Source organism: Sturnira hondurensis, unplaced genomic scaffold, assembly GCF_014824575.4.
Source record: "Sturnira hondurensis isolate 20B ecotype Veracruz unplaced genomic scaffold, ASM1482457v3 Scaffold0004136, whole genome shotgun sequence".
Taxonomy (NCBI): Eukaryota; Metazoa; Chordata; class Mammalia; order Chiroptera; family Phyllostomidae; genus Sturnira; species Sturnira hondurensis.
Window position 1 is genome coordinate 37,731,790 of NW_028076767.1, and position 14,464 is coordinate 37,746,253.

The 14,464-nt window shown below is 41.7% G+C and overlaps 1 protein-coding gene across 1 annotated transcript in view; it reads left to right on the forward strand.

Moving 5' to 3' along the window:
- The window catches only part of TTN (titin), a 274,055-nt gene that overhangs the window by 201,375 nt on the left and 58,216 nt on the right, over window positions 1-14,464 (forward strand). The window contains exons 239-260 of the mRNA XM_037044363.1: window positions 120-416; window positions 527-826; window positions 915-1,229; window positions 1,317-1,465; window positions 2,133-2,283; window positions 2,371-2,652; window positions 4,416-4,718; window positions 5,225-5,527; window positions 5,627-5,908; window positions 6,006-6,305; window positions 6,399-6,701; window positions 6,794-7,102; window positions 7,218-7,499; window positions 7,620-7,919; window positions 8,006-8,299; window positions 8,380-11,346; window positions 11,659-11,979; window positions 12,081-12,365; window positions 12,463-12,762; window positions 13,061-13,363; window positions 13,793-14,068; window positions 14,163-14,462. Coding sequence (XP_036900258.1) covers window positions 120-416; window positions 527-826; window positions 915-1,229; window positions 1,317-1,465; window positions 2,133-2,283; window positions 2,371-2,652; window positions 4,416-4,718; window positions 5,225-5,527; window positions 5,627-5,908; window positions 6,006-6,305; window positions 6,399-6,701; window positions 6,794-7,102; window positions 7,218-7,499; window positions 7,620-7,919; window positions 8,006-8,299; window positions 8,380-11,346; window positions 11,659-11,979; window positions 12,081-12,365; window positions 12,463-12,762; window positions 13,061-13,363; window positions 13,793-14,068; window positions 14,163-14,462 — 8,922 coding nt within the window. The remainder of the gene's footprint in view (window positions 1-119; window positions 417-526; window positions 827-914; window positions 1,230-1,316; window positions 1,466-2,132; window positions 2,284-2,370; window positions 2,653-4,415; window positions 4,719-5,224; window positions 5,528-5,626; window positions 5,909-6,005; window positions 6,306-6,398; window positions 6,702-6,793; window positions 7,103-7,217; window positions 7,500-7,619; window positions 7,920-8,005; window positions 8,300-8,379; window positions 11,347-11,658; window positions 11,980-12,080; window positions 12,366-12,462; window positions 12,763-13,060; window positions 13,364-13,792; window positions 14,069-14,162; window positions 14,463-14,464) is intronic.

Here is a 14,464-nt window from a genome sequence, read left to right on the forward strand (position 1 = left end):
GCTGGGCTACAGACCCTGCCTATCATAGACCCTAATAGCTTTACAGTCATGTGAATTCAATTTTCTATCCTTTAGTGCTTTATGTTCCTAATGACAATTTTTGTTTTTTAACAATCTAGGCCCACCATCAATTGATCTCAAAGAATTCATGGAGGTTGAAGAAGGAACTGATGTTAGCATTGTGGCCAAAATTAAAGGGGTGCCATTCCCAACACTCACCTGGTTTAAAGCTCCTCCAAAGAAGCCTGATAATAAAGAGCCTGTTATCTACGACACCCACGTCAACAAACTGGTGGTGGATGATGCTTGCACCTTAGTTATTCCGCAGTCTCGCAGGAGTGACACTGCCTTATATACCATCACAGCTGTGAATAATCTGGGGACAGCATCAAAGGAGATGAGACTGAATGTCCTTGGTAAAGATTACATGGTTTTATGAAAACTACATGTTTTTCTGTTCATAAACACAATGCTTGGCTTCAGAATCATTCCACTAACAAAGTTTGCTTGTTTTAAACCATTTTAGGTCGTCCTGGCCCTCCAGTGGGACCAATAAAGTTTGAATCTATTTCAGCAGACCAAATGACAATATCTTGGCTTCCACCTAAAGATGACGGTGGGTCTAAGATTACAAACTACGTAATTGAGAAAAGAGAAGCTAATAGGAAGACATGGGTGCGTGTGTCCAGTGAACCTAAAGAGTGCACATACACCATTCCCAAACTGCTAGAAGGCCATGAATATGTATTCCGAATCATGGCCCAGAATAAATACGGCATTGGAGAGCCTCTTGACAGCGAACCTGAAACAGCAAGAAACCTTTTCTGTAAGTAGGACATGTTTCACATACAAAGTCATTCTTATTTGTGTTTCTCATAGTTTCTTATAAATCGATGTGATTTTTTCCCCCACAGCTGTCCCCGGAGCACCTGATAAACCAACAGTCAGCAGTGTGACTCGTAACTCCATGACTGTCAACTGGGAAGAGCCAGAATATGATGGAGGCTCGCCTGTGACAGGATACTGGCTGGAAATGAAAGACACCACTTCAAAGAGATGGAAGAGAGTTAACAGAGATCCTATTAAAGCCATGACTTTGGGGGTTTCTTACAAAGTGACTGGTCTTATCGAAGGTTCTGATTATCAGTTCCGGGTATATGCGATCAATGCTGCTGGCGCGGGCCCAGCAAGCCTGCCATCAGACCCAGTGACCGCTAGAGATCCGACTGGTAAGCCTTGAAACCACTTTTTAAATTTATTTTTTCCAAAGTGCCATGGAAAAGTCGAGAATACTAACGTATACTGATTCTTTCCAGCCCCTCCTGGTCCTCCATTCCCCCAAGTCACAGACTGGACCAAGTCCACTGCAGATTTGGAGTGGTCTCCCCCACTCAAAGATGGTGGCTCCAAAGTAACTGGATACATCGTTGAATATAAAGAAGAAGGAAAAGAAGAATGGGAAAAGGTAATTAACATTTGCATCATGGAATTGTACTATGAATGAACTAATAATGTGGTTGTTATTCTCAATCCCATTAACTTCTATCTGTATTTTTTACATTAAGAAATCAGAAAAATACCTCTAGATGGTGTGGCTCAGCTCACTCAAATGTCGTCCCATAAACTGAAGGTGCCATGGGTTTGATTCCCCATTAGGGCACATACCTCACTTGCAGGCTTCAGTCCCCAGTTGGGGCACATATGGGAGACAACCAGTTGATGTTCCTCTCACACCATTGTTTCTTTCTCTCTCTCTGGAATAAAAATAGAAAGAAAGAAATCATAAAAATAACACAATTATAACTGAATCCAAACACCTATAATGTCAAAAATCTAATGAAAAGTTAAGCCACATTATTGTTCATTTATCTTTTGGTTCTAAATCCAGAAAAGGTAAAATAAGTGAATAATACAATCATGTGACAATAATTTTAAAACATAATTCTTGACAAGATAGTCCAACCTTTTAGATTAGTTCAGTGCCCACCTGTCATACCTGATTCCCAAACTTAAACTGGCAAAAATTTTCCCAAAGACAGTTAGATATGTCATTGGTTATACTTTAGAAAGCCACGGAAACAAGTAGCTACCAAGAACTGTGATAATTAAAAATGCTTGTGATTTTCTCCTAGGCTAAAGATAAAGAAGTGAGAGGAACAAAACTCGTTGTGACAGGATTAAAAGAAGGAGCACTCTACAGATTCAGAGTTCGAGCAGTCAACATTGCAGGCATCGGAGAGCCTGGAGAAGTCACAGATGCCGTTGAAATGAAAGACAGAATTGGTAAGTCATACTTGCATTATTTTTGTAGAATTTTATGTTTTGGGTCAGAACTGCAAGTTGCATTTATCATGTTCCACTGTTTTCCAGTGGTACCTGATCTTCAGCTAGACGCGAGCGTCAGGGACAGAATTGTGGTCCACGCTGGAGGGGTGATCCGGATCATCGCCTATGTATCCGGGAAACCTCCTCCCACCGTCACCTGGAGCATGAATGAAAAAGCATTACCTCTGGAAGCCAACATTGAGACCACAGCCATTAGCTCATCCATGGTCATCAAGAATTGCCAGAGGAGCCACCAAGGTGTCTATTCTCTTCTCGCCAAAAATGAAGGGGGAGAAAGGAAGAAGACAATTATCGTTGATGTATTAGGTAAATACTTTCAATCTGTCCACACAACTTCAAGATAATGTTCTTATTTCATCTATGACAAAGCTATGATAAAATAAAACTGTTGCAAATATTTTGGAAAATAAGAAAAATCACCCATAATCTCATCGATAACTCCCTGTTAGCATTTTTTTAAATTTCCTTCTTGCTTCTTTATCCTATACATATTTTATATGGTTGTATTCATACTGTAAAGATTTATATGTTGACTTTTTATATAACATGCCACATAAGCATTTATTATGCTATTATATAGTTTTTGTAAAAGAAACTTTCCTGCAAATATACATGAATATTTCACAATCTGCTAATGTTGACCATTTGCGGATCATGGATTGTGCCTTTCTTTGCTAATTATCACAATACTGCAAAAAATCCCTGAGAATATTTTCCACATTCTAATTGAAGAGAAGCATCATATTTGATTATCAATATTGCATTCTAGTCACTGAATAGAGAGTAGAACTCCACACAGCTTTTTCATGCCTCGCGCTAGCTGCTTTATTCCAGTAATTTGCTCAGAAAATGAAGCTCTCTCACTCAGATCTCTCTCTCAGTATGTCTCTAGGCACAACCGTACTCCAAGCAGCCAGTTTTTATATGAAACTAACTAGTTCTATTGAACATAATTAACATTATGAAAACATTATGGTTTCATTAATGAAAATGGCATATGAAAAGCTATCTCATTAAGCAATAATCCTACAAGATTTTACTTCACTTCTTTTAAAGATTTTACTTATTTATTTTTAAAGAGAAGGGAAGGGAAAGAGAGGGAGGGAAACATCAACGTGTGGTTGCCACTCATGTGCTTCCTACTGGGGACCTGTCTGTAACCCAGGCATGTGCCCTGACTGGGAATCAAACCAGCAACCTTTTGCTTCACAGTCCAGTGCTCAGTCCACTGAGCCACACCAGCCAGAACAATAATCCTACAAGATTTTAGATTCGTTTCAAGCTACTACAAGATTTAGATTAGTTTCAAACACTCTTTTTCCCAATGGCTATTATCCTGATAACTGGTCTACTTCCAAGTTAAATGTCCACCCTCTCAAAGGTCTCTCTGAGATTTGGGGCCTCTTGTGCTCCTCATTGACTCACTGGTGACACAGAAAAAAACTCTTTCCCCTTTGAGCAGTAAACTGGATACAAAAAAAGTAGCCACGTAGCCACGTTGTCAGTCTTCACTACCTCCTGTTTCCCTTTGGGCAGCTCCCTCCTGTCTTATCTGAGTCACATATTGCAAAGGAAAAAAAAATACTGTTTCTTCAGCTTCTGCTAAAATGGTAGCAACCCATAACTGCTGCAAACCTACTTTATCTAAAAACATGGTGGAAAATAAATACCAAGCAAAGGAAAAACAACCCAATAAACACAAAATCTTATTTCCTTCATAACAACATTTCCCTCTTTTATTTATTTATTAGTATTATCTTTTAATCTTCATCCGAGGGCTTTTTTTTTTTCATTGCTTTTAGAAAGAGAGGAAAAGAGAGAGAGGGTTTAGAGAGGAAGGGAGGGAGAGAGGTGGGGAGAGAAACATTGATCAACTGCTTCTCCTTTGCCCCCCCAACTGAGCCCACGCCCTAGGCACGACGTGCCCCTTCTGTTTGTAGGATGCCACCCAACCAGCCGGGCCACACCGGCCAGGGCTTGTCCTGTTTTTAAAAACAAGGGGTAACAAGTATTGAGCCCTATAGTTCAGTGAAGACAAACAACTAGAAATCTTTTCTTCTCATTTCCAGATGTGCCGGGTCCTGTGGGAACACCATTCCTGGCTGACAACCTAACCAATGACTCCTGCAAACTGACATGGTTTTCTCCAGAAGACGATGGAGGCTCTCCAATCACCAATTACGTCGTTCAGAAACGGGAAGCTGACCACAGAGCATGGACCCCAGTGACCTATACAGTTACCCGGCAAAATGCTACCGTCCAGGGTCTCATTCAAGGAAAAGCCTACTTTTTCCGAATTGCGGCTGAAAACAGTATTGGCATAGGCCCATTTGTTGAAACAACAAGTGAGCTTGTCATCAGAGATCCAATAAGTAAGTACAATTTAAAACAATTACATTCTTAATCACCTCATCACTCAATTAATTTAAAAAATGATGGTGACAAAATATGAGTTAAATGCTAAACATTTTGTTCATTCAACAAGTATCCATTAGATAAATACTCAATATCTATTGTTGGTAGTATTTGAATGCAATTATGAAAAAAGATTATAGGAATACATCTGATTCTTCAAATCCTTCCACTGTTTTTTTTTCAAGTTCCCACTTATATCATAAATATGAAGTGTTTTTGCTAACTCTAATACTACTAAGTCTGGAAAACTTTCTTAAACTTTTTGGCCTCAATGAACCTCTTATTTCCTCATTTGTCAGAGGAAATTATACTGGGTCCTTTTTGGCACTAACATTCTATGATGAGCTCTCATCTGCTACTTATCAAAACAGAGTTTAATGTTTAAGTGAAATCATCAGGAAGTATTATTTACTACATTCTTAACATGACATTTTTCACTGTAATCCCATACTTATACTTGCAGCTGTACCTGAGCGTCCAGAAGACCTAGAAGTCAAAGAAGTTACTAAAAATTCGGTTTCTTTGACTTGGAATCCTCCTAAGTATGATGGTGGATCAGAAATTATTAACTACATCCTAGAAAGCCGCCTCATTGGCACTGAGAAGTTCCACAAAGTTACACAGGACAACCTCCTTAGCAGAAAATACACCGTTAAAGGCCTTAAAGAAGGTGATACCTATGAGTTCCGTGTCAGTGCCGTCAACATCGTCGGACAAGGCAAGCCATCATTCTGCACCAAGCCAATCACTTGCAAGGATGAACTGGGTATGTGTCCAATGCAGTTTATACTTTGAAAATGTACACTTATAGATTTGTCATAAAACATCAGTAAAACTGACTTGCCTTTATTATTATAAATTTTAGCTCCTCCAACACTTGACCTTGACTTCAGAGATAAGATCACGATTCGAGTTGGTGAAGCTTTTGCCCTCACTGGCCGTTACTCAGGCAAACCAAAGCCGAAGGTTACTTGGTTCAAAGACGAAGCTGATGTGCTAGAAGATGATCGCACTCACATAAAGACCACTCCGACGACGCTGGCTCTAGAGAAAGTCAAGGCCAAACGTTCAGATTCTGGCAAATACAGTGTGGTTGTGGAGAATAGTACAGGCTCTAGGAAAGGCGTCTGCCAAGTTAATGTAGTTGGTAAGTATAATTTGGCAAGAAGAATAGGTATTCTGTTCTTTCCAAAGCAGAAGTGAAAATAACAATTTGTTGCCGTGACTTTCTTTTTTTCCTGCAGACCGTCCTGGACCGCCAGTAGGACCAGTTATTTTTGATGAGGTGACCAAAGAGTACATGGTTATCTCTTGGAAGCCACCTTTAGATGATGGAGGCAGTGAAATTACCAATTATATCATCGAGAAGAAGGAGGTGGGCAAGGATCTTTGGATGCCTGTGACATCTGCAAGTGCTAAAACAACATGCAAAGTTTCTAAACTGCTTGAAGGGAAAGATTATATTTTCCGGATATATGCTGAAAATCTGTATGGAATAAGTGACCCTCTGGTGTCTGATTCAATGAAAGCCAGAGATCGTTTCAGTATGTACTACATTTCATTTTAGTGATTCAATGTTTGATATTGTTGATAGGAAAAATTAAATTTCTAACACATTTTGCTAATATTTGCTAAAGGGGTTCCTGATGCACCTGACCAGCCAATTGTCACAGAAGTTACCAAAGACTCTGCATTAGTGACCTGGAACAAGCCAAATGATGGGGGAAAGCCCATAACAAACTACATCCTGGAAAAGAGGGAAACTATGTCTAAACGATGGGCTAGAGTTACCAAAGAGCCGATCCATCCATACACTAAATATAGGGTTCCTGATCTTCTAGAAGGGTGTCAATATGAATTCCGGGTTTCTGCAGAAAATGAAATTGGTATTGGAGATCCAAGCCCACCATCCAAACCAGTCTTTGCTAAAGATCCAATTGGTATAGTATCAAAGCATTCATTCAGTTTGTGTATTTTCCAACTTAGTTTTCAAGTATATTCTAATTCTTATTTCCTTCCTTTTATTACATAGCTAAACCGAGTCCACCTATTAATCCTGAAGCAATAGACACAACATGTAATTCAGTTGACCTAACTTGGCAGCCACCACGTCACGATGGTGGGAGCAAGATTCTGGGTTACATTGTTGAGTACCAGAAAGTTGGAGATGAAGAGTGGAGAAGAGCCAATCACACTCCTGAGTCATGTCCTGAAACTAAATATAAAGTCACTGGTCTTCGGGATGGTCAAACCTATAAGTTCAGAGTACTAGCAGTCAATGAAGCTGGTGAATCAGATCCAGCTCATGTTCATGACCCTGTGCTAGTAAAAGACAGACTTGGTGAGTCAAATGTTCTCAGTTGCATTTGCAGAGAAGACAGGTGGCTCATTGTATATGCTTGTTTGTAAAATACATTAAGAAATCAAACCTGAAAGTACTGTTCTCTTTATTCTAGAGCCCCCTGAGTTGATTCTTGATGCCAACATGGCAAGAGAACAACACATAAAGGTCGGCGACACTCTAAGACTTAGTGCCATCATCAAAGGAGTGCCATTCCCAAAAGTCACCTGGAAAAAAGGAGACAGAGAAGCCCCAACCAAAGCAAGAATTGATGTTACTCCAGTTGGAAGCAAGCTTGAAATTCATAATGCTGTCCATGAAGACGGTGGCATTTATTCCTTAACAGTGGAGAATCCAGCTGGTTCAAAAACTGTTGAAGTAAAAGTACTTGTATTAGGTAAGAATGTTAATACTTATGATGCTTTTGACATAATAGCAAATTAAAAGTAAATTGTGATGCATTTTGATCTCCATCTGGATTGAATCACACATAACTACATTATTTAACACTTTTCAGATAAGCCTGGGCCACCTCGAGATCTGGAAGTCAGTGAAATTAGGAAAGATTCTTGCTACCTCACTTGGAAGGAACCACTGGATGACGGGGGTTCTGTTGTTACAAATTATGTGGTTGAGAGGAGAGATGTTGCCACCGCGCAGTGGTCACCTCTCTCAACTACATCCAAGAAAAAGAGTCACTGGGCTAAACATCTCAATGAAGGCAACCAGTATCTCTTCCGAGTAGCTGCTGAGAACCAGTACGGACGTGGTCCTTTTGTTGAAACACCTAAACCCATCAAGGCAGTGGACCCTCTACGTAAGTTGTTTTCTCTAAATACAAAAGTATTGTTTAACTGTCTTTGTGAATGTTACTTATTCATCATAACTTCTTCTTTTGAAAAGATCCCCCAGGGCCACCGAAGGACCTACACCATGTGGATGTTGACAAGACTGAAGTCTCCCTTGTGTGGAATAAGCCAGATCGTGATGGCGGTTCTCCTATCACTGGATATTTGGTGGAATATCAGGAAGAAGGAACTCAAGACTGGATTAAGTTCAAGACTGTGACAAACCGAGAGTGTGTTGTTACTGGCCTACAGCAAGGAAAGACCTATAGATTCCGTGTAAAAGCTGAAAATATCGTGGGTCTTGGTCTCCCTGACACAACTATTCCAATAGAATGTCAAGAAAAACTAGGTAATTTTTGGATTGGTATTTTTTTTATTATTCATATCATTTTAAAAAACCACCCTAATTTCCTGCCGTTTGCTTTTTAGTGCCTCCATCTGTAGAACTGGATGTGAAATTAATTGAAGGTCTTGTGGTAAAAGCTGGAACTACAGTCAGATTCCCGGCCATTATAAGAGGTGTACCCATTCCCACTGCCAAGTGGACTACCGATGGGAGTGAGATTAAAACTGATGAACATTACACGGTTGAAACTGACAACTTCTCATCAGTACTTACCATTAAGAACTGCTTAAGGAGAGACACTGGGGAATATCAAATCACAGTCTCCAATGCAGCTGGCAGCAAAACAGTAGCTGTACATCTCACTGTCCTTGATGTTCCTGGTCCCCCAACAGGTCCTATCAATATTCTGGATGTTACCCCTGAACATATGACTATCTCATGGCAGCCACCTAAGGATGATGGGGGAAGCCCTGTGATAAACTATATTGTTGAGAAAAAAGATACAAGAAAAGATACATGGGGTGTTGTGTCTTCAGGAAGCAGTAAGACAAAGCTGAAAGTCCCACATCTGCAAAAGGGCTGCGAATATGTTTTCCGAGTGAGCGCAGAGAATAAGATGGGTGTTGGTCCCCCCCTTGACTCAGTACCTACTGTTGCTAAACATAAATTTAATCCTCCATCACCTCCTGGTAAGCCAGTGGTTACTGACATTACTGAAAATGCTGCCACAGTGTCCTGGACCCTGCCCAAATCAGATGGTGGCAGTCCAATAACTGGTTACTACGTGGAACGTCGAGAAATGACTGGCAAATGGGTGAGAGTCAACAAAACACCTATCGTGGACCTGAAGTTTAGAGTGACAGGACTCTATGAGGGAAATACATATGAGTTCAGAGTTTTTGCTGAAAATCTTGCAGGACTAAGCAATCCCTCCCCAAGTTCTGACCCAATAAAAGCTTGCCGGCCCATCAAACCACCTGGACCACCTATTAATCCTAAACTGAAAGACAAGAGCAAAGAAACAGCTGACTTGGTGTGGACAAAGCCTCTCAGTGATGGTGGTAGCCCCATTCTAGGCTACGTAGTAGAATGTCAGAAAGCTGGGACAACCCAGTGGAACAGGATTAATAAAGATGAACTCATTAGGCAATGTGCCTTTAGGGTACCTGGACTAGTTGAAGGAAATGAGTATAGATTTCGAATAAAGGCAGCTAATATTGTGGGAGAGGGAGAGCCAAGAGAACTGGCAGAATCTGTGATTGCAAAAGACATCCTTCATCCTCCAGAAGTAGAGCTTGATGTGACCTGTCGTGATGTTATTACCGTGAGAGTGGGCCAAACCATCCATATTATTGCTCGAGTCAAAGGCAGACCTGAACCAGATATAACTTGGTCCAAGGAAGGCAAAGTATTGGTCCGAGAAAAGCGGGTTGACATAATTCAAGATCTACCTCGTGTCGAGTTACAAATTAAAGAAGCTGTGAGAGCTGATCATGGCAAGTATGTCATCTCTGCTAAAAACAGCAGTGGCCATGCCCAAGGTTCTGCCATTGTTAATGTCCTTGACAGACCTGGGCCTTGCCAGAATTTAAAGATTAGCAATGTAAACAAAGAGAACTGTACCATTTCTTGGGAAAACCCACTGGACAATGGTGGCTCAGAGATAACAAATTTCATAGTGGAATCTCGCAAACCAAACCAGAAAGGCTGGTCAATTGTTGCTTCAGATATCACTAAGCGGCTGATCAAGGCCAACCTTTTAGCCAACAATGAATACTATTTCCGAGTTTGTGCAGAGAATAAAGTAGGTGTTGGACCAACCATTGAAACAAAAACTCCAATTCTGGCTATTAACCCTATCGATAGACCAGGTGAGCCTGAAAACCTTCATATTGCAGATAAAGGAAAGACATTTGTCTACCTAAAGTGGCGGCGGCCTGACTATGACGGTGGCAGCCCTAATCTGTCATATCATGTGGAGAGGAGGCTGAAGGGTTCTGCTGACTGGGAAAGAGTACACAAAGGAAGCATTAAAGAAACCCACTACATGGTTGACAAATGCGTTGAAAACCAGATTTATGAGTTCCGAGTACAAACAAAGAACGAAGGTGGGGAAAGTGACTGGGTGAAGACAGAGGAAGTTGTTGTGAAGGAAGACCTACAGAAACCAGTACTGGATCTGAAATTAAGTGGTGTGCTGACTGTCAGAGCTGGGGAGACCATTAGACTTGAGGCAGGCGTCAGAGGCAAACCATTTCCAGAAGTTTCATGGACCAAGGACAAAGATGCTACAGACTTAACAAGATCACCAAGGGTCAAGATTGATACCAGTGCTGATTCTTCTAAATTTACTCTTACTAAAGCAAAGCGAAGTGATGGTGGTAAATACGTAATTACAGCAACTAACACAGCAGGCAGTTTTGTGGCCTACGCTACCGTCAATGTTTTAGATAAGCCTGGCCCTGTAAGAAACCTGAAAATTTCTGATGTGTCCAGTGATAGGTGCACTATTCGCTGGGATCCACCGGAGGATGACGGTGGCTGTGAAATCCAAAATTATATCCTAGAAAAATGTGAAAGCAAGCGAATGGTTTGGTCTACCTATTCCGCTAATGTCTTAACACCTAGTGCTACAGTAACACGTCTCATAGAAGGAAATGAGTATATCTTCAGAGTCCGTGCAGAAAATAAAATAGGCACAGGGCCTCCCACAGAAAGTAAACCGGTCATTGCAAAAACCAAATTTGATAGACCTGGTCGCCCTGACCCCCCAGAAGTCACTAAAGTAAGCAAAGAAGAAATGACCGTGGTTTGGAGTCCACCTGAATATGATGGTGGGAAGTCCATCACAGGATACTTTTTGGAGAAAAAGGAAAAACATTCAATACGATGGGTCCCTGTTAACAAGAGTGCAATCCCTGAGAGACGATTGAAGGTACAGAATCTCTTCCCAGGACATGAATATCAGTTCCGTGTCAAGGCAGAAAATGAAATTGGAATTGGAGAACCATCTCTGCCGTCAAGACCAGTGGTGGCAAAAGACCCCATAGGTATGATATTCTTGCTTTTTCTGATACTATCCAACTCTTAATCCCCAGTACAGAGTTATTAGATAAATAAATTAAATCAGTAACATCAAAGTTTTTACCCAGTATTTTTATAAGTAGATCTTTTACAATGTCACATGAAATGTACAAACAATGGTAGATTCTGATTTTATGAAAGGGCACAGGAGTACTCAGTAGCTGAGATATTGAAAATCCTGTCTTTGACTGAGAATAGACTATATCAAATTACTCAGTAAAGTATCACTTGTAGCAGCTAACCATGCACAAATTTATTCTTACCTAATTTATTTTCAGAACCACCGGGTCCACCAACCAATCTCAAAGTGGTTGACACAACCAAAAGTTCCATAACTCTTGCCTGGGGAAAACCGGTGTACGATGGTGGTGCACCGATAATTGGATATGTTGTGGAAATGAGACCCAAAAAACCAGACACGTCGCCTGATGAAGGCTGGAAAAGGTGTAATGCTGCGGCACAACTTGTTCGCATGGAGTTCACTGCTACCAGCTTGGATGAAAAACAGGAATATGAGTTCAGGGTGTGTGCCCAAAACCAGGTTGGCATTGGGCGCCCTGCAGAACTCAAGGACGCCATTCAACCTAAAGAAATCTTAGGTGAGGCCCTATTTTATCACTTCATTCATTCGTACTTCATTTCTCTTATGACTTGCCCCACATTTTGTGGAGTCAACTGATGGCTTTCTTGTCATCTGCAGAACCTCCGGAGATTGATTTGGATGCCAGCATGAGAAAACTGGTTGTAGTGAGGGCAGGATGCCCGATCCGACTCTTTGCCATAGTGAGAGGGAGACCAGCCCCTAAAGTCACTTGGCGAAAAATGGGAATTGACAATGTGGTCAGAAAAGGCCAAGTTGATCTGGTTGATACTATGGCCTTCCTTGTCATCCCCAATTCCACACGTGATGACTCCGGAAAGTATTCCTTGACCCTTGTGAACCCAGCCGGAGAAAAGGCTGTGTTCGTCAACGTCAGAGTATTAGGTGCGTTACTAACAGGTTTCCTCCTCCCCTTCAAAAACACACTCATTAATAAGGAGGCTGAGGAGGCCTATCTGTCTGATTTTGCGGTTCCTTACAGATACTCCCGGACCTGTGTCTGACTTAAAAGTCTCAGATGTCACTAAAACTTCATGCCACGTTTCCTGGGCCCCTCCTGAGAACGATGGTGGGAGCCAAGTGACACATTATATTGTGGAGAAACGAGAAGCGGAGAGAAAGACGTGGTCCACGGTTACCCCAGAAGTTAAGAAAACAAGCTTCCAAGTCTCCAATCTTGTCCCTGGGAACGAGTATTTCTTCAGAGTAACTGCTGTCAATGAGTATGGCCCTGGTGTCCCAACAGATGTCCCCAAACCAGTGCTTGCATCAGATCCTCTAAGTAAGTAACAGCCTTTCCTCCTCTTTTGAACTCCGGTGCCCTACAGTAGCAAGGTCAACATAATGACACATTTTGCTCCACCACCGAAAGAGCTTTAATTTGTAGAAGCCCAAACAGTACAAATAAATATCTCACTGTCTTCTTAATTCATCTGGCACACTATTTGCTTTCAACATACCCAACAACCATTTCCATAGAGTTGGAAGCAAGTGGCATACTAAATACACGCCTAAATATATTAACAAATGGACTTGATGAGGTTACCCAGACCATTTTCTAAATCGTGTCTTTCCTCCAGGTGAGCCGGATCCCCCAAAGAAACTGGAGGTTACTGAAATGACGAAGAACAGCGCCACCCTGGCCTGGCTGCCCCCACTGCGGGACGGAGGCGCTAAAATCGACGGCTACATCATAAGCTACAGGGAGGAAGAGCAGCCTGCAGACCGCTGGACCGAGTACTCGGTGGTTAAAGACCTCAGCCTGGTTGTCACTGGCCTAAAGGAGGGGAAGAAATACAAATTTAGGGTAGTGGCCAGGAACGCGGTGGGAGTCAGTTTGCCCAGAGAAGCGGAAGGAGTGTATGAAGCCAAAGAACAGCTGTGTAAGTCACGGTTGTGTCATTTTTGTCACGTGCTAAAGTTTATTAGATTTTTCTCCACACATGTAAGCATTTCTCCCTGAGGAATAATAGTTCTAGAAACACTTCGATAATAGTCGAGAACAGAGGTTTTGAACCATTTAAGCCCACTTTAACTCGTGACACAATATACACATATATATGTCATGGCGCAAACACGTTTTTAACTAAAAAAAAAACTTTTTTGAAGCAACACCTATCTTTGTTCTGTATGCCAGACTCATATTTCCGGTTTGATTCGATCCCATTCTTTTTTCTAAGTAGTTATAATGCCAACATTAAATTGTACCCACTAATGAGTTGAAGTCCAAAATTTGAAAAATACTCAGTATAGTTCCCAATCAGAAGAAATTAACCTCCCCACAAAGTTAACATATTTTATTTTCCCTTTAGTGCCACCCAAGATCCTTATGCCAGAGCAAATTACTCTTAAGGCTGGGAAGAAACTCCGAGTTGAAGCCCATGTGTATGGAAAGCCTCATCCCACCTGTAAATGGAAAAAAGGAGAAGATGACGTTGTCACATCCAGCCACCTGGCAGTGCATAAAGCAGACAGCTCTTCAGTTCTGATCATAAAAGATGTTACCAGGAAAGACAGTGGTTACTACAGCCTCACTGCAGAGAACAGCTCTGGGACAGACACTCAGAAAATCAAAGTCACCATCATGGGTACGTGAAGCAGTAGACATCTGACTATGCGGATCAGGAACCTTTTTCCTGTCAGATCCTTGTGCTTACATTTCTTTTGTCTTGGTTCGTGCAGACGCCCCTGGGCCCCCGCAGCCTCCCTTCGACATCTCCGACATAGACGCCGATGCCTGCTCCTTGTCCTGGCACATCCCTCTGGAGGACGGGGGCAGTAGCATCACCAATTACATAGTGGAGAAGTGTGATGTAAGCCGAGGTGACTGGGTGACGGCTCTAGCTTCAGTGACAAAGACTTCCTGCAGAATTGGAAAACTGATCCCGGGCCAGGAGTATATCTTCCGGGTCCGTGCTGAAAATCGATTCGGCATTTCAGAGCCTCTCACATCTCCAAAGATGCTGGCCAAGTTCCCATTTGGT